The sequence below is a fragment of the Vicia villosa genome, linkage group LG3 (genome assembly GCF_029867415.1).
Source record: "Vicia villosa cultivar HV-30 ecotype Madison, WI linkage group LG3, Vvil1.0, whole genome shotgun sequence".
NCBI classification, from domain to species: domain Eukaryota; kingdom Viridiplantae; phylum Streptophyta; class Magnoliopsida; order Fabales; family Fabaceae; genus Vicia; species Vicia villosa.
In genome coordinates this window covers 6,262,242-6,280,894 of record NC_081182.1, presented here as the reverse complement: position 1 = coordinate 6,280,894, position 18,653 = coordinate 6,262,242, and the positions used below count along the sequence as shown (strand labels likewise).

Genomic DNA, 18,653 nt, shown 5'->3' with positions numbered 1-18,653 from the left:
CCGGTGTGAACCGGTTAAAATTGGTGTAAATCGCTAAAATCGAGAAAATCAACGATTTTTGTGCACCGGCGATTTAAATGCATTTTTAACTTTAAAAAAAAAATTAAAACAACGTCGTTTTGAATATTTTAATGAAAAATAAAAATAAAAAATAAAAATAAAAAAATAAAAAAATTGTTGCAGATGCGGTTGATTTTGTTACCGATAATTTTGACATTGAAGAAGGAGATCCCAACATTGAAACAATTTTTCTTTTTTTGAAATTAAATTTACTAGACAATTGAATTATTTTGTTATAAATTATTCCATTAGATTATGTTGTGATTAAACTTTTGTTTGTAATTATATTTTATAATTATGTACTATTTTATTGTGTGTGATATCTATGTGTAAAATTTGAATTTAAATTATGAACTTGTGAATTTATTTATAATATGATATTTTAAAAAAATGTAAGTGCTAGTTATATTTTGTAGAGATTGAATCATCCGGTTCGACAGATTTTATACCTATATAATTTTGTTATAACGACCGGTCTATTCAACCGAGTTATCCGGTTTAACCCGGTTTAGTCATGCGGTTCGACTAGTGACTCAGTGGTTCGATCAATAAATTAGTGACCCAGTACCCTCACCGGTTTGATGTCTGATCCAATTTTTAAGACACTGAGTACAACAATTAAAATATCAACCATACCATATGTTTGACACACAAAGGCTCTATTTGATAAGACATATTTTCGAGCTTATAGCTTATGTCTTATGTCTTATAAGCTAATATGATAATTTAGATCCGTTTGGTAACGGTTTTTTCATCACGAATTTATAGCTTATTTTAGTAGCTTATAACTTATTTTCCAGAAGTTATTTTAAATAGCATTTTATCTTATGTCTTATAACTTATTATTTTTTTTATCCTTATTATTTTAATTAATATCCATTTTTAACCCTTATAATTTATTTTAATTTAAAATAAAATAATTATATATTAAATATCTTTTATGTCATTTTACATTTATAAGTTAATTGAACCGTTAATTTTACCAAACATTTTAATTAGTTTATAAGATATCAGTCTCGATCATCCGTTATAAATTATAAGTCATCAGTCATCAGTCATAAGCTATAAGCTATCAGGTAGCTTATCAGTCAACTACTATTTTTATCATACAGACTCAAAGTAGGCTTATTCTCTTGCTCTTCTCGTCCAAAAAATAATTGTCAATATTGTTATTCCATTCTTTTGGTGCTTGTTTCATCTCATAAAGAGCATTCTTCGGTCAATAAACATTTTTTTCTGGACCTTTAATCCAAAACCCTTGAGGTTTTCTCCACATAGATTTTTTGTGTGAAAGATTAAATAAATGTGAAAAGAGGGGGTGTGTGACTTTATGGTAGAGTGTGGAGAGTAATAAGAGAAAGATAAAATAAATTAGAATTATTTTATTAATTAAAATAATTTGATTTTATTATTTAAATAAGACAAATAAATAAAAAGAAAATAGAAATAATAGAGATATGGAGGATAATGTGGAGTTAAAAGAGAAAATTAAGAACATGTAAAATATTCTTTGATGAAATTTAATGAATTACTACACATTAAATTTTTTTGAATTCAACTAACATTTATAATAACGATCAAAATTTTATGATTGTTTTGGTTAATAATAGTGGAAGGAGAGCAGTACATGCTTCACCGTCTAAAGTTAATAATAGCAAAATCTAAAATGAATATCTGGACGGCAAAGTGCACATTTTACACACTACACTGACTTTTTGATTTCTGACCAATTTGAATTTTGCAACGTTGGTCTTCAATTTCAACTTTCAACTTTCAACATTCATCTCCCATTATAAACACAACTTCCAAAACAATCACTCCTTAATCTCCTCTAATCCAATACAAATCAATACCAAACACCTACAAATTCAAACACTTTCCCTTCTCCCTTCCTTTCATCCAAAAATGGCATCATCATCACTTACCTCTGTCGCTTCCCCTTTCCTTCAAACTGAATTTCGATCAAAAAGAACTGCAAAATTCCACACTCGCTGCTCCATATCCAAATGCCCTTTCACTCCACTTTCAGTTGCTCCATTAAAAGCATCTGTATCCAACACAAACACTTGTCCAATAACAACAAACTCGGTGTCCGACACAGATACAACTCCAATAACAACACCAGTATCATCTGACACAGATACTGACACGACACAGACACCAGTTCAACAAGAACCATTACCCCAATTAGAAACAACAAAAAACCTCCCACTCCGAAGAATTCCCGGAGATTACGGCCTCCCTTTTGTAGGTCCCATCAAAGACCGTCTAGACTATTTCTACAACGAAGGTCGTGACAAATTCTTCCGCACCCGAATCCACAAATACAAATCAACCGTTTTTCGCGCCAATATGCCACCTGGCCCTTTCATTTCATCCAACCCAAACGTCATCGTTTTACTCGACGGAAAATCCTTCCCTATTCTCTTCGACAACTCCAAAATAGAAAAACGAGACCTCTTCACCGGAACTTTCATGCCATCCCTAGAACTCACCGGCGGTTACCGAATCCTCTCTTACCTCGACCCCTCCGAACCAAAACACGATCAACTCAAACGATTTCTCTTCTTTCTCCTCAAATTCCGAAGCTCCCATTTCATTCCTGAGTTTCGTTCGTCTTACACAAAACTCTTCGACACTCTAGAGAAAGATCTTGAGAAATCCGGAAAAGCGGTTTTCGCTGATGTTAACGATCAAGAAGCTTTTAACTACCTTTCAAAAGCATTTTTCGGAGTTAATCCTTCCGAAACAAGTCTCAAAACCGATGGTCCAAGCATAGTAACGAAATGGACTCTTCTTCAACTCGGTCCAATTCTTACCTTAGGCCTTCCGAAGTGTATTGAAGAACCACTTCTTCACACGGTTCGTCTTCCACCGGCTTTGGTGAAGAAAGATTACCAGAGACTTTATGATTTTTTCTACGAAGCATCTTCCGGATCAATCTTAGCTGAAGCGGTTAGACTCGGAGTTTCTAAAGAAGAAGCGGTTCATAATCTTATATTCGCAACTTGTTTTAATACATTTGGTGGAATGAAGATTTTGTTTCCGAATATGTTGAAGTGGATTGGACGAGCGGGGGTTAATCTTCATGCTAAGTTAGCGAGAGAGATTAGATCGGTTGTTAAATCGAACGGCGGTAAAGTGACGATGGCGGGCCTGGAGCAAATGCCGTTGGTGAAATCTGTGGTTTATGAGTCCTTTAGAATTGAGCCACCGGTGTCGTTGCAATACGGAAAAGCTAAGCATGATTTAGTGATTGAGAATCATGAGAATGCGTTTGAAGTGAAGGAAGGTGAAATGCTGTTTGGTTTTCAACCGTTTGCGACGAAGGATAGTAAGATATTTGATAGAGCAGAGGAGTTTGTTGCGGATAGGTTTATTGGTGAAGAGGGAGAGAAGCTGTTGAAGCATGTGCTATGGTCGAATGGTCCTGAAACGGAACAACCGACGGTTGGGAATAAGCAGTGTGCTGGGAAGGATTTTGTGGTGTTGTTTTCTAGGCTTTTGGTGGTGGAGTTGTTTCTGAGATATGATACTTTTGGGATTAATGTTGAAAAGGCCCCGATAGGATCTGCTATTACCTTTAGCTCTCTTAAGAGAGCAACCTATTAGTTTTACTTTGTTGTTATCATATATTTCTTTTCATGCATGATGGATGTTATTTTGTCATTTTTTTGGTTTTGAATGGAATCTATTAGATGAGTTGGTCATGTATAGCTTCACAATTAATCAAGTTAAATGTTGTTTACATATATGCATGATGATCTGCTTTTCAAAAAATCCATAATTCGAAAGTGATCTGGAACTAAAATGAATCGGTGTTAAATAATCGAGCCATTCATTTTAATCATTGAACTGAATAATTATTTATCATATTATAATAAGTTGGTGGAAGCAATAGAGAATAATCACAAAAAAAAGAAACAGGAACACGAAAGAAAATAATAATTTTGAAACACTAAATTAAAATTGAGGATATTTTAGTAAATATATTAATTTATTAAATATTAAATCTCACATTTCCTTCCCCCCTCCAAAACCCTCTAATTTGGAGGAACGCAAAAAGTGTTCTTTGGAGAAATTTTGCTCCTCTCCCTTTCCCTCCTAAAAATTGAACCAAATATATTTCTCTAGAAATATATCCCCTCCCCTATCTACCTCGAACCAAACACACCCTTAGAAACCGAGGAAGACGAAAAAAGATCATATTCACCGCTGGACATTTATATATTAGCAGTAGGCGATCCCACGATCTGTGACCTAAGATCGAGGAAAGCACGCAAGCTCAACCAACAGTCCAAATCTGACCTTGATCTTGTAATAACACTTGAGTGCTTTGAAGACATTGCCTCTATTCAGTGAAGCCTAGGGCCAAAATGAGAACTTACAATGTGAAACGTTTGAATTACGAGAATCACATTTAATACGCATGTTCTCGAGGTCACCTGCTTTCACTCAACATGTTTCTGAACCCACCTCCAAGATGGAGACCTGCCTGGGAATATCGAGACGACAAAGAGGGTTGCTCTTGAGGCCGGTCTTAGAGTTTCAATCACAATCCTAGCTTCTTACATGGTAGCAAAAACTTAAGGGAAACTGTTATGGGTCGAGCAAACAGCCCAACAAGATTGGGCCAACACCAAAGGCCTAATCCAGAATACCATTGCAAGAGAACGATGAACATGTAGACCTTTTCCATAGGACCTCACACCAGATCCCAATTACTTGCTTATCATCAGCCATTGGATCCAATTCGACAGTCTCCAACATTCCACGTCGAGCCAACATGGAGCGGTTTTAACCGCTCGTCAAATATAAGTTTGTCCACACGTCATATTATGTACAATTTCATTTACTTTTGCAAGTTAAATTTCTCTAACCTCACTAAATTGTACTTTGAAGTGCTAAACTTACGAGCACACTCCCGCTCCACCATACAAGAGACTTGCACTACTGTATGAGAAGAACTTCATATGTACACCTAACCTATGACAAATTCATATTTAAGTTGTTTATGTCAGACCAATTCATCCACCATTAGTTTTATACACACCTTTTTAAATAAGGAGGGTATCATCTTTATGACACTTAGTATTTGAACCTCGGTGGGGTATTAAAAATTCACATTCCATATAACACTTATTTTAAATTCTGCAGCTATTAGTATATGAACCAATTCTTCTTCGCTATTTGAGGACTTTGTTGACTATACTATTAGTATTAGACTTCTTTGCTACCACATATCATTTTGAAATGTGAACACAACAAAACCCTTTCACAAGCCATATGGTCGGTATTGGTAAAATCAGTTTATTTAACTTTAAGCATTTCATTCCATATACAAGTATATCACTATTCTTTAAAAAGAACACAATTCATACATTTATTAAAGCTTAATATAGTTGAGATTATAATAAAGTTTTCATACATGTTATACATTGATTTTGAAAAGCTATTTACCGTTTCTTGACTCTGAAGCCTTTATCTAATACACCAAACAAATGTGACGACTAAGTAAAGAGATTTAAAGAATGCTTTTTCTCTAGTTCAAGGAAACTCCTCAAGTATATTACTATCCAATTTCTGTAGCCAGATTGTAGAGTATTGATCTTAAACTATTAGCACATAAACACAAACTGTTTTTATCTAAACATTGATCTCAGAATCTTCCATTAGCACCATATAAAATAAAAATCCATGTTATCTTTCTTCTCATTATATATTGAACATAAATTCTCAGCCATTCTGTGAAACTTTCATCGCACACTTCTCTTGGTTCACTGCAAGTACTAGCACCATGTCTGCACTAGGGGTGCAACTCACCATTCAAGATCATCATGTAATTAAAATCTTAAATCTCTAGAGTGTTTTTCCATCCATGTGAATACTTTTTGCTAAGACATCATTAATTCTTGTGTAGGTGGTGATGGACAATGGCATACTAAAAGTCACTTTATCAAATCCTGATGGAATTGTGACTGGAATTGAGTATAATGGCATTGACAACTTGCTTGAAGTCTTGAATGATGAATCTAATAGAGGGTATATATCTTTTACAAAATCATACATATGTATGCAAAGTCGTCTTAAGTTTTTGGAGATCATATGTAGATTAGTCATGGTTGATATTTAACCACAGTTTAATCGTGACGGATATTTTATGAGGTCTTATTTAACTGTGGTATAATCGTGACAAATTTTGAGTCTTGCACGGTAGTCTGTCTTGCATGCGTTCAAAGACGGCTTTTATACAAATCAAGTAACTTTTATGTAATAAAAATGTGTTTTGCAACCTTTGATGTAGGTATTGGGACCTTGTTTGGAGCTCTCCAACAAGTACAGGAACCACCGGAAAATTCGATGTGTATGTCTCTTATCTTCTCTCGCCAATTTCATTACTTTCACATGATTTAAAAAAGGTAGACTTATAGTAACACTTTTGAATTGTGATTAATAAGGACAGGATAAAGGGAAGCACATTCAAAGTTATATTGGAGGATGAAGATCAACTTGAGTTATCATTCTCTAGGTCTTGGGATACCTCCCTAGAGGGAAAGTTGGTTCCATTAAATATTGATAAAAGGTTTATAATGCTTCGTGGTTCGTCCGGCTTCTACTCCTATGCAATTTATGAGCACTTGGAGGATTGGCCTGCTTTTAATCTTGATGAAACAAGAATTGCTTTCAAGCTTAGAAAAGACAAGTATATAACTAGCCTTAACTTTTTTTATAAGCTCTTTTAAACAGTTATTAAGGTTGTTGATGGAACTAATTAGATGGTGTGGACAGATTCCATTATATGGCAATGGCAGATAATAGACAAAGAAATATGCCTCTTCCTGATGACAGAATACCACCAAGAGGCCAACCACTTGCCTATCCAGAAGCAGTTCTACTCGTCGATCCTATAGAACCAGAACTTAAAGGAGAGGTGGATGATAAGTACCAATATTCATGTGACAACAAAGATAGTCAAGTTCATGGATGGATTTGCAAGGATCCTGCTGTTGGATTCTGGCTCATTACACCTAGTAATGAGTTTCGATCGGGTGGACCTGTTAAACAAAACTTAACTTCTCACGTGGGACCTACCACGCTTGCCGTAAGTGTTTAATCATATTATAGTCTGATAATATTAAAGGTGTTCGTAGTGCAATTTGGATCATACTTCAGTATGATTTTATATCCCTTTGTCTAAATAATGTAATCAGGTGTTTCTCAGTGCTCATTATAGCGGAGAGGATTTAGTGCCAAAGTTCAAAGCAAATGAGGCATGGAAAAAAGTTTTTGGTCCAGTTTTTATCTATGTCAATTCTCCATATTATGAAGATTATGACCCAATTAAGCTATGGGATGATGCTAAACTTCAGGTTCAATTTATATATGTACATATTATCTTAAGTATATATCTATATTTTCTAAAACAATAACAAAATTATAAAACTTTCAGATGTTAGTTGAAGTTCAAAGTTGGCCCTACAATTTTCCTGAATCAGATGATTTTCCAAAATGGGACGAACGTGGTAACGTTAGTGGCAGATTAATGGTTAAAGAGAGGTGCGTTTTTAGTAATCATTATTGTTAAGGGATCAAAATAAGTAAATACGACTAATTAGATTTTTGATCGATAAAACATATAGGTATATAGATGATGATGATTATTTATCAGCAAAATATGCTTATGTTGGCTTGGCTACACCAGGAGATGTAGGATCTTGGCAAAGAGAATGCAAGGTAGGTTACTTTTGAAAAATGAAATTATCAAATTGTTTGTTCTATAATGTATGCATGTAAAAAAAACTATAAGCTAACTTGTATTTAAATCAAAATGTGATCAGAATTATCAGTTTTGGACTCAAGCGGATGATGATGGTTATTTCTCCATTGGCAATATTCGTGCGGGCGACTATAATCTTTATGCATGGGTACCTGGTTTTATTGGTGATTATAAGAATGATGTAGTAATCACCATAACAGAAGGTTCTGATATAGATGTTGGTGATCTTGTTTATGAGCCACCAAGAAATGGACCAACATTGTGGGAAATAGGCATCCCTGATCGCTCGGCTGCTGAGTTCTATGTTCCTGATCCAAATCCAAAATATATCAACAAACTATATGTCGATCATCCTGATAAGTTAGTATAGCTTTTTTATGCATTTCAAGTTAAATATTTGTCATATGATTGTTATTGATTAAACATGTAACCTATGATTGTTTCGAAATAAGTTTTGAATGTAGCAGTGACACTTCAGATTGAAGACGTGTCTGAGTATTTCATAGTAATATCTATGCAGGTTTAGGCAATATGGGATATGGGAGAGATATGCAGAACTATACCCTGAAAAAGATTTGATCTACACTATTGGTGTTAGTGACTACACCAAAGATTGGTTCTTTGCTCAAGTGACAAGGTAACATAGTAGTTTTGCATTACCAACTAACTATCTTCCTTACGTTATATTTATTTTTTTCTCCTCAATTGTAGGAAGAAAGAAGATAGTACATACCAAGGAACCACTTGGCAAATCAAGTTTAATCTTGATAATGTGAACAAAAAAGAAAGTTATAAACTTCGAATCGCTTTGGCATCAGCTACATTTTCGGAACTTCAGGTAAAATTTCAAAATTTATTTAGCGTATTGGATTAATATTAATTAAGAAAACTTCTAATTTCACCTCTTAATTCTAAGTTACACCCTCTCTTAGGCTCTAAGAAACTCAAACTGATTCAGTTATCTTCGACTTGATGTTTAAAATTTTAAAATACTGTATAATGTACTTGAACTAAATTTGCATAATCGTATTTAAATTAGATTTGTGCCTACGCTTTAGCCATTTTGCTAATTGAATAATGTACGGGAGTGTAATTAGGATGATGAGAGGTGTAACTAGAAGTTTAATTTCTAATGTTAATACTACTAAGCAAATGTTTGGATATGCGGTGAAAAGATCCAAAGTCACGATGAAACTTGCGTTGAAGCTGGATTTACAAATAGTGACTCTAATTTATACGGTGAGAATGTGAGGAATCGTGCGGAGACGGTCAGAAAACGTATATCTAAACAAATGTTAAGTAATCAAGGTTTTTAAACTTATCGTATGTTTGATAAATACTTTGTTTGTAAATTCAGGTACGAGTTAATGACCCGAAAGCAAATCGCCCTATATTTTCAAGTGGGTTGATAGGAAGGGATAACTCAATTGCTAGACATGGAATTCATGGACTTTATTGGCTTTATAATATTGACATAAAAGGTTCTTTACTTGTTGAAGGAGAAAACAATACCATCTTTTTGACACAAACAAGAAGCAATGGCCCTTTTCAAGCCATTATGTATGATTATATTCGTTTGGAAGGTCCTGCAAGCTCTAGCTTCAATAAGAAAATTTGAGAAACTTTTTTATTTTACTATAATGTTAAATTAAATTCAAAGAAATAGGAAAATAAAGAGTGGTGCTTATGAAAGAACTTAGAAATTTTTGTTTTATTTGATTGTAAGGTTTCTTGTATTGTAAGGCAATTATCAAAGATTACAAATGGAAAATAACTGGTGTTTATTTTGGGGGAAAATGTGACAAGTGAACCATGTCATCTATCATTATGTATCTATAATTTGAATATTTGATGGTTAGACAAATTGCAATACTTTCTAACATATTCACTCTTAGGATATCTAGCTATTTGGGATTTAATCATATAACTCTAATAGTTATTTTATGAATTATCTTTTGTTATAGTTTTTTTTAATAATTTTCTGCTTATGTTTTTCTTATCAATTCACATTAATGATATTGTCAACTCCAAATTATTTTGACATAAAGATATTCTAATTCAATTTAAATCCCCGATTTTTTATTAATGGAATGAATAATTGCTTCAAAGCATTACTATTTCACATAAATATACATCCTTAAAGAGACTTGGTCTATCTTATAAACTTACGCGCATACTTACTAGGAATAAGATCGAGAATAGATTAAACCGATAAATATAAACTTACGATCTATCTTATACATGCGTAGGTCCGAATAAGCATTTTTTTAGATTGAGAAAATTTTAAAAAAAAGTTTATCTAATAAAAATGTTAGATCATGTGCCATAAAGAAAGTCTATTATGTCTATAGACCGGTTTATTGTAATACATCTGAAAACTATTGTTTTTAGAAGTTAATGGTAGTGCACTGTGAGTGTAAAAAAGTTTTACATTGTCATTCAATAGAAACAAATCGTTTTTCCATGTCATATAAATTTTTTTAAAATTATAGTCTGATTTGTCCTAATTCATAGTCGTGATTGGTTGACAGTGTAATTTTTTTTTACTCTGTCAGTACATCACCCATTTTCTCTTGTTTTTATTATATTACATTTTGAACTTTAAGTTAATTTATGAATGTATTAACCATTTTAGTAATTTATACATATTATTCTACATTAATTTAATTTTTTTATAATTATCAATAATTAGAACAAAAATATAATATTTTATGCGGTCAGCTCCTTTAAAATGTCAAATCAAGTATCAAAATAAAGAATATTTATCTAACACAATTTATGAAAAAAAGTTGAACATAGGTTTTTTTTCATTAATCTATTTAAATATAGATCAAATTATTAATCTATTTACTTTTATTTATTTATTTATTTATTAATTTGATTCTTTATTTTAGAATTTGATTCTTTGACCATTCACAAGCGTCAATGGTTTGGTTTCAAACTTAAACAATTTCAAATGACATTACTCTCTTTACTTCAAACGGTCCATACCACCTAGAGACGAGTTTTCCAAAAAAAATAGTTTTAATCTAGGACTGAACTATACAACTAGCTCTCATTCATTGAATATTTTTGTAAATTTTTTGTATAACTTGGCATTCTCATACACATCCAATCTTAACTCCTCTGGTTCGTTTAGCTCCAGTTTCCTTTTAGTTTTTTTTATATGAAGTTATTTCAATTGGCATTTTGTACGTTGTTCTGTAGGTCCAGAATGCATCATCCAATTTTAAGGCCAAATCCTTTATAGAGAAAGAAGCACTTTTTCTATAATATTATTCATTTCCCGATTGTATACTTCCACTTGATCACTAGTTTATGGATGATATGGAGTAGCAACTTTGTGTTTGTAACGCCCGTATAATTTTAATATTAATTTAATTTTATTATTGAATTAATAATTAGAATTATTAAAGAAATTGTGGAAATAATGAATAAATGAGGTTTTGGCTTTTGGGCCATATGTGGAAATAGAGGAAGAAGGGGGGGTAATTCTGAAAAACCTTTTTCTAATTTTATTATTTCATAAACATTGGAATTGGGAAAAAGAAAGAGCGTGAAAGAAAGAAGTCTGAAGAACGAAGAACGTGAAGGAGAACGATAGAGGGAGAGACCAAGAATCCAGAATTATCTAAGGTAAGGGGGGACTTGTCTGATTATCATCTATTATCGGGTTAGGGGTTGGTAATTCTGAATAGATGTAGAATTCGGATCAATTGAGTCATATGATAGGTTTAGGGATTGTGTCAATTGTATGATATTTGACCCCTGTGTTTGAATCTATGATGTATGTGTTGTTATAATCTCAATTGATGTATATTTGGTGCATTACGAGACGTAATTTGTGTTGTTTGTGCATTCTAATTCTCCATGTTCGCACTGGTATGTGTTGGGGTGTTTGGGATACATGGAATGCTGTTTTTTTCTGCAGATTGGGGTTTTGAGAATCGCGGTTCGCGCCGCGTACATAGGGGAGGCGCCGCGAACCTGAAGGCAGAAGGTCAGGAAGTCTTGTTGCGTTCAGTACGCGCCACGAACAGGTGACCGCGCCGCGAAGGCGTTGTTCCGATTCGTTCCGCGCCGCGAACATGTGGCCGCGCCGCGAAGGCGTTGTTTCGATTCGTTCCGCGCCGCGAATGTGTGATGGCGCCGCGTGCTGTTGATGTTTTGTGATATTTTAAGAAAGTTCAAAGAGGCGTAACTTTCTAACCGTTGGTTCATTTGATGCGTCGTTTTGGGCTAAATGAACCTTATTAAACGATCTATGTGATGATGATTTGACTGGTTTTAGAATGGTGATAATATATGTTGCTATTTCTTGATGATGATGATGATTGTAGCAAATATGTGCATGTTTTCGACATGATGATGATAGAATTGTGGTTGAATGATGTTAATATATATGAACATACTTGAATGATGATGATTATTGAGGATGATGATGATAATGATATAAGTATGTTATATATGTTGCATTCATTCATGTGCATTGTTGATACTGTATCCATAAGGGAAGTGTTGGATCAGTGAAGGGCATGATTCCCATTGTGTGGAATCTGTGCTGGCAGGGCCGTATCTGGATGATGATAGATCGGTCATGGGTTATTCCCATTGGATGACGTTGGTACCACATGCATAGTGTCAGTTCATTCATATGCATGATTTATGACATGATTGGAGGTATTCCAGTGTTGTAAATGCTGATGATGCGTTGGTTGTTATTTGTTTTGTTTTGATTGTCTGTTTATGAAACAATTGGGTGAATGATGCAACTGTGACGTGTTATTGCTTTATAACCTTATAACATTTGTTAATTATGACGAGACTCACCCTTACATGTTGTCATTTTCAGACTGAGGATAGCAGCTGTTCGACTCGGTGAGGATTAGCTCATGAGTCAGTGTTTTTAGTTAGCGTCAGGTGTCATGCTCTGGTAGTTGTAACACTGGGAACGTTTGTTTGTAGTTTTGATTGTAACTCTATATTTATCTGTTTTGGTTGAAGTCTGATACATTTAGTAATAATGTAGACTTGATGTGGTATTTTTCCGCTGCGTAGAACATGGTTTGGATAATGAGTTATGATTTTCAGGTGTTCCAATGATGCATGACTTATGTGACGTGTATTTTTGTTATTTATGAATTGTGATACCTCTCTACATGTTACTCTGATTTAATAATTTGTTTAATTGCCGCGGGTTATTTAGAGGGGTGTTACAATAGTGGTATCAGAGCATAGTCGGTCGTTGTGACCAGAGTCTTAGTGTCAGTGTCAGTTTTCCTGTGTATACGACTAATACGAGTTATTTGTCGATGCTTTGTTCTGACTGGATTGTTGCATTTAAGCAGAACAAATGGCTGGAAGAGGAGGAAGAAACGATGATGCTCTTGCTGAGGCTCTGGGCATGATTGCTGGTGTGCTTGGAGGAGGGACTGTAGGAGCAGGGATTGGTGCTGACAGGCAACTGGGGAATTTTCAGAGGAACAATCCTCCATTGTTCAAAGGCACGCACGATCCTGAGGGTGCTCAGAAATGGCTCAAAGAGATCGAGAGGATTTTCCGAGTCATAGATTGTGCTGAGAATCTCAAGGTGAGGTTTGGTACCCACATGTTGTCTGAGGAGGCTGATGACTGGTGGTTGACAACAAAAGCTGAACTGGATGCCGGCGGTACAGCGGTTACTTGGGCTATATTCAAAAGGGAGTTTCTGAGGAGGTATTTTCCTGAGGATGTCAGGGGCAGAAAAGAAGTGGAATTTTTGGAGTTGGTTCAAGGTAACATGACTGTACCAGAGTATGCTGCCAAGTTTGTGGAACTGGCAAAGTACTATGTGCACTACAACAACGACGAAGCCAGTGAATTCTCGAAATGTGTCAAGTTTGAGAATGGCCTTCGTGATGAGATCAAACAGGGTATCAGGTACCAGAGGATCCGGAGATTTGTTGATCTGGTGGATTGTAGCAGGATTTTTGAGGAAGATAGCGTCAAGCTGAAGTCATCTCACTCTCGCGAGTTGGTTGACAGAAAGGGGAAGAAGCCTATGGACAGAGGTAAACCATATGGTAGAGGTAAACCTGTTGATTGGAAGAAACCCAGTGGGGGAGATTCCAGTGCTCGTATCAGATGCTACAATTGTGGTGAGATGGGACATCGTAGGAATGAGTGTAAGCTGAACCAGAAGAAGTGCTTCAAGTGTGAGGAAGTGGGTCATGTCGCGGCTGATTGTAAGAAGAGGGTTGTGACTTGTTACAACTTTGGTGAAGAGGGTCACATCAGTCCTAATTGTCCTAAGCCAGAGAAGAACCAATCGGGAGGAAAAGTTTTTGCTTTGACCGGGTCAGAGACTACTCCAGAGGACAGATTGATTAAAGGTACGTGTTTCATTCATGGCACACCTTTAGTTGCGATTATTGATACTGGAGCAACTCATTCTTTTATTTCTTTGGACTGTGCTACGAGGTTAAATCTTGAGATATCTGACATAAATGGAAGTATGATTATTGACACTCCTGCGTCGGGTTCAGTAACTACTTCGTCTGCATGCTTGAATTGTCCGATTGATATTTTTGGTAGAGAATTCGGAATGGACTTAGTGTGCCTTCCGTTGAAAGAACTTGATGTAATCCTGGGAATGAACTGGTTGGAGTTCAACCGTGTTCATATCAACTGTTTTGAGAAGACGGTAATTTTTCCTGAAGAGGGTTGTGCTGATAATCTGGAAATGACAGCTAGGCAGGTGAATGAGGCTATCGGAGATGGTGCAACAGTATTTATGTTGTTCGCAATGATGAATGTGAAAGAAAAGGTGGCTAGTAGCGAATTACCTGTGGTGTGTGAATTTCCAGAAGTTTTTCCTGAAGATGTAAATGAATTACCACCGGAAAGAGAAGTGGAGTTTTCTATTGATTTGATTCCGGGAACCAGTCCAGTGTCGATGGCACCGTACCGTATGTCGCCGTCTGAGCTAGCCGAACTGAAGAAGCAGTTAGAAGAATTGCTGGAGAAGAAATTTATTCGTCCTAGTGTTTCTCCGTGGGGTGCGCCTGTGTTACTAGTAAAGAAGAAAGAGGGTTCGATGAGGCTGTGCGTAGATTACAGACAATTGAACAAGGTTACTATCAAGAATCGGTATCCATTGCCGAGGATTGATGATTTGATGGATCAGTTGGTTGGAGCGCGGGTATTTAGTAAAATTGATTTGAGGTCTGGGTATCACCAGATACGTGTGAAAGATGATGACATTCAGAAGACTGCTTTTAGAACAAGGTATGGACATTATGAGTATTCTGTAATGCCGTTTGGAGTTACTAATGCACCTGGTGTTTTTATGGAGTATATGAACAGAATATTTCATCCTTATCTCGACAAGTTTGTGGTGGTATTTATCGACGATATCCTGATATATTCTAAGAATGAGGAAGAACATGCCGAACACCTCAGAACTGTGTTAGAACTGTTGAAGGAGAAGCAACTTTTTGCCAAACTGTCGAAGTGTGAATTCTGGTTAGAAGAAGTTAGTTTTCTTGGACATGTGATTTCTAAGAATGGTATTGCTGTTGATCCTACAAAGATAGAAGCCGTGTCTCAGTGGGAAGCTCCGAAGTCAGTATCAGAGATTCGTAGTTTTCTTGGCCTTGCAGATTATTACAGGAAGTTTATTGAAGGATTTACAAAGTTAGCATTGCCGTTAACTAAACTGACCAGGAAGGGACAAGCCTTTATTTGGGATGCAAAGTGTGAAGAAGGATTCCAAGAGCTCAAGAGGAGATTGACTAGTGCTCCTATCTTGATTTTGCCAAGTCCGACAGAATCATTTGTGGTTTATTGTGACGCATCACTAATGGGTTTAGGTGGTGTGTTAATGCAAAATCAGCAAGTAGTTGCTTATGCGTCGAGACAACTTAAAGTACATGAGAGGAATTATCCGACTCATGATTTGGAGTTGGCAGCTGTAGTGTTTGTTTTGAAGTTGTGGCGACACTATTTGTATGGTTCGAGATTTGAGGTATTCAGTGATCATAAGAGCCTGAAGTATCTCTTTGACCAGAAAGAGTTGAATATGAGGCAGAGAAGATGGTTAGAATTCCTGAAAGATTATGATTTTGGTTTGAATTACCATCCGGGTAAGGCAAACGTTGTTGCTGATGCATTGAGTAGGAAAACCTTGCATATGTCTATGCTAATGGTGAAGGAATTGGATTTGATTGAACAATTCAGAGACTTGAGTTTGGTATGTGAAGGTACTCCTACTAGTGTCAAATTGGGTATGTTGAAGTTGACTAGTGGCATTCTTGAAGAGATCAGAGAGGGTCAGAAAGATGATGTTGAGTTAATAGATAAGTTGACTTTGATTAATCAAGGCAAGGGTGGTGAATTCAGAATTGATGAAAATGGTATACTGAGGTTTGGTGATCGAGTGTGTGTCCCTGATATTGTTGAACTCCGGAAACGTATTTTAGAAGAAGGACACCGTAGGGGTTGAGTATTCATCCTGGTGCTACCAAGATGTATCATGATTTGAAAAAGTTGTTTTGGTGGCCGAGAATGAAGAAAGAAATTGCCGAGTTTGTGTACTCTTGTTTAATTTGCCAGAAGTCAAAGATTGAGCATCAGAAACCGTCTGGGTTTATGCAACCGATGTTTATCCCTGAGTGGAAGTGGGATAGCATATCAATGGATTTTGTGTCGGGTTTGCCGAGGACTGGCAAGAATTGTGAAGCTATCTGGGTCGTGGTAGACAGGTTGACGAAATCTGCACATTTTATACCGGTGAGGATGGATTATCCGATGGAGAAGCTAGCTCAGTTGTATATCGAGAAGATAGTTAGTCTTCATGGTATTCCTTCAAGTATCGTGTCAGACAGAGATCCGAGGTTTACGTCTAAGTTCTGGGAAGGTTTGCAGAAGGCTTTAGGTACTAAACTGAGGTTGAGTTCTGCTTATCATCCGCAGACGGATGGACAGACGGAGAGGACAATACAGTCGTTAGAAGATTTGTTACGTGCTTGTGTGCTGGAAAAAGGAGGTACTTGGGATAGCTATCTGCCTTTGATCGAGTTTACTTACAACAATAGTTATCATTCGAGTATTGGTATGGCTCCGTTTGAGGCTTTGTATGGTAGGAGATGTAGGACGCCGTTGTGTTGGTATGAATCTGGTGAGAGTGCTGTGATTGGGCCAGAAATTGTACAACAGACTACGGAGAAGATTAAGATGATTCAGGAGAAGATGAGAGCTTCTCAGAGTCGTCAGAAGAGTTACTATGATAAAAGAAGGAAGACACTTGAGTTTCAAGAGGGAGATCATGTGTTTATGAGAGTTACTCCTATGACAGGAATTGGTCGGGCATTGAAGTCAAGGAAGTTGACTCCGCGTTTTATTGGACCGTTCCAAATTTCTGAAAAGGTGGGAGAATTGGCATATCGTGTCGCTTTGTCGCCGATGCTTGCAAACTTGCACGACGTGTTTCATGTGTCTCAATTGAGGAAGTACATTTCAGATCCGTCCCATGTGATCCAAGTAGACGATGTACAGGTAAAAGACAACTTAACGGTTGAAACATTGCCTGTGAGGATTGAAGATAGAAGGATGAAGCAATTGCGTGGCAAGGAAATAGCTTTAGTCAGAGTAGCTTGGGGAGGACCAGCTGAAGGGAATGTTACCTGGGAGCTAGAAAGCCAGATGAAAGATTCCTATCCGGAGCTCTTTGCTTGAGGTATGTTTTCGAGGACGAAAACTCTTTTAGTGGGGGAGAGTTGTAACGCCCGTATAATTTTAATATTAATTTAATTTTATTATTGAATTAATAATTAGAATTATTAAAGAAATTGTGGAAATAATGAATAAATGAGGTTTTGGCTTTTGGGCCATATGTGGAAATAGAGGAAGAAGGGGGGGTAATTCTGAAAAACCTTTTTCTAATTTTATTATTTCATAAACATTGGAATTGGGAAAAAGAAAGAGCGTGAAAGAAAGAAGTCTGAAGAACGAAGAACGTGAAGGAGAACGATAGAGGGAGAGACCAAGAATCCAGAATTATCTAAGGTAAGGGGGACTTGTCTGATTATCATCTATTATCGGGTTAGGGGTTGGTAATGCTGAATAGATGTAGAATTCGGATCAATTGAGTCATATGATAGGTTTAGGGATTGTGTCAATTGTATGATATTTGACCCCTGTGTTTGAATCTATGATGTATGTGTTGTTATAATCTCAATTGATGTATATTTGGTGCATTACGAGACGTAATTTGTGTTGTTTGTGCATTCTAATTCTCCATGTTCGCACTGGTATGTGTTGGGGTGTTTGGGATACATGGAATGCTGTTTTTTTCTGCAGATTGGGGTTTTTAGAATCGCGGTTCGCGCCGCGTACATAGGGGAGACGCCGCGAACCTGAAGGCAGAAGGTCAGGAAGTCTTGTTGCGTTCAGTACGCGCCGCGAACAGGTGACCGCGCCGCGAAGGCGTTGTTCCGATTCGTTCCGCGCCGCGAACATGTGGCCGCGCCGCGAAGGCGTTGTTTCGATTCGTTCCGCGCCGCGAATGTGTGATGGCGCCGCGTGCTGTTGATGTTTTGTGATATTTTAAGAAAGTTCAAAGAGGCATAACTTTCTAACCGTTGGTTCATTTGATGCGCCGTTTTGGGCTAAATGAACCTTATTAAACGATCTATGTGATGATGATTTGACTAGTTTTAGAATGATGATAATATATGTTGCTATTTCTTGATGATGATGATGATTGTAGCAAATATGTGCATGTTTTCGACATGATGATGATAGAATTGTGGTTGAATGATGTTAATATATATGAACA

General features: G+C 36.3%; 2 protein-coding genes across 2 annotated transcripts; both read left to right on the top strand.

Annotated features, from left to right (window-relative positions):
* The first annotated feature begins 1,875 nt into the window (after positions 1 to 1,875).
* LOC131654808 (allene oxide synthase 1, chloroplastic-like) lies at positions 1,876 to 3,729 on the top strand. The gene has a single exon (XM_058924738.1). It carries the CDS (start codon positions 1,966 to 1,968, stop codon positions 3,670 to 3,672), a length of 1,707 nt encoding a protein of 568 aa, XP_058780721.1. The 5' UTR covers positions 1,876 to 1,965; the 3' UTR covers positions 3,673 to 3,729.
* Positions 3,730 to 5,673: 1,944 nt separating this feature from the next.
* Positions 5,674 to 9,642, top strand: LOC131654807 (probable rhamnogalacturonate lyase B). Its single transcript, XM_058924737.1, has 12 exons — positions 5,674 to 5,899; positions 5,981 to 6,102; positions 6,365 to 6,424; positions 6,524 to 6,763; positions 6,850 to 7,162; positions 7,272 to 7,430; positions 7,511 to 7,617; positions 7,701 to 7,794; positions 7,899 to 8,197; positions 8,358 to 8,474; positions 8,549 to 8,675; positions 9,195 to 9,642. The coding sequence occupies exons 1-12, from the start codon at positions 5,858 to 5,860 to the stop codon at positions 9,453 to 9,455; spliced, it is 1,941 nt and encodes a 646-aa protein (XP_058780720.1). The 5' UTR covers positions 5,674 to 5,857; the 3' UTR covers positions 9,456 to 9,642.
* The last annotated feature ends 9,011 nt before the right edge of the window (positions 9,643 to 18,653 follow it).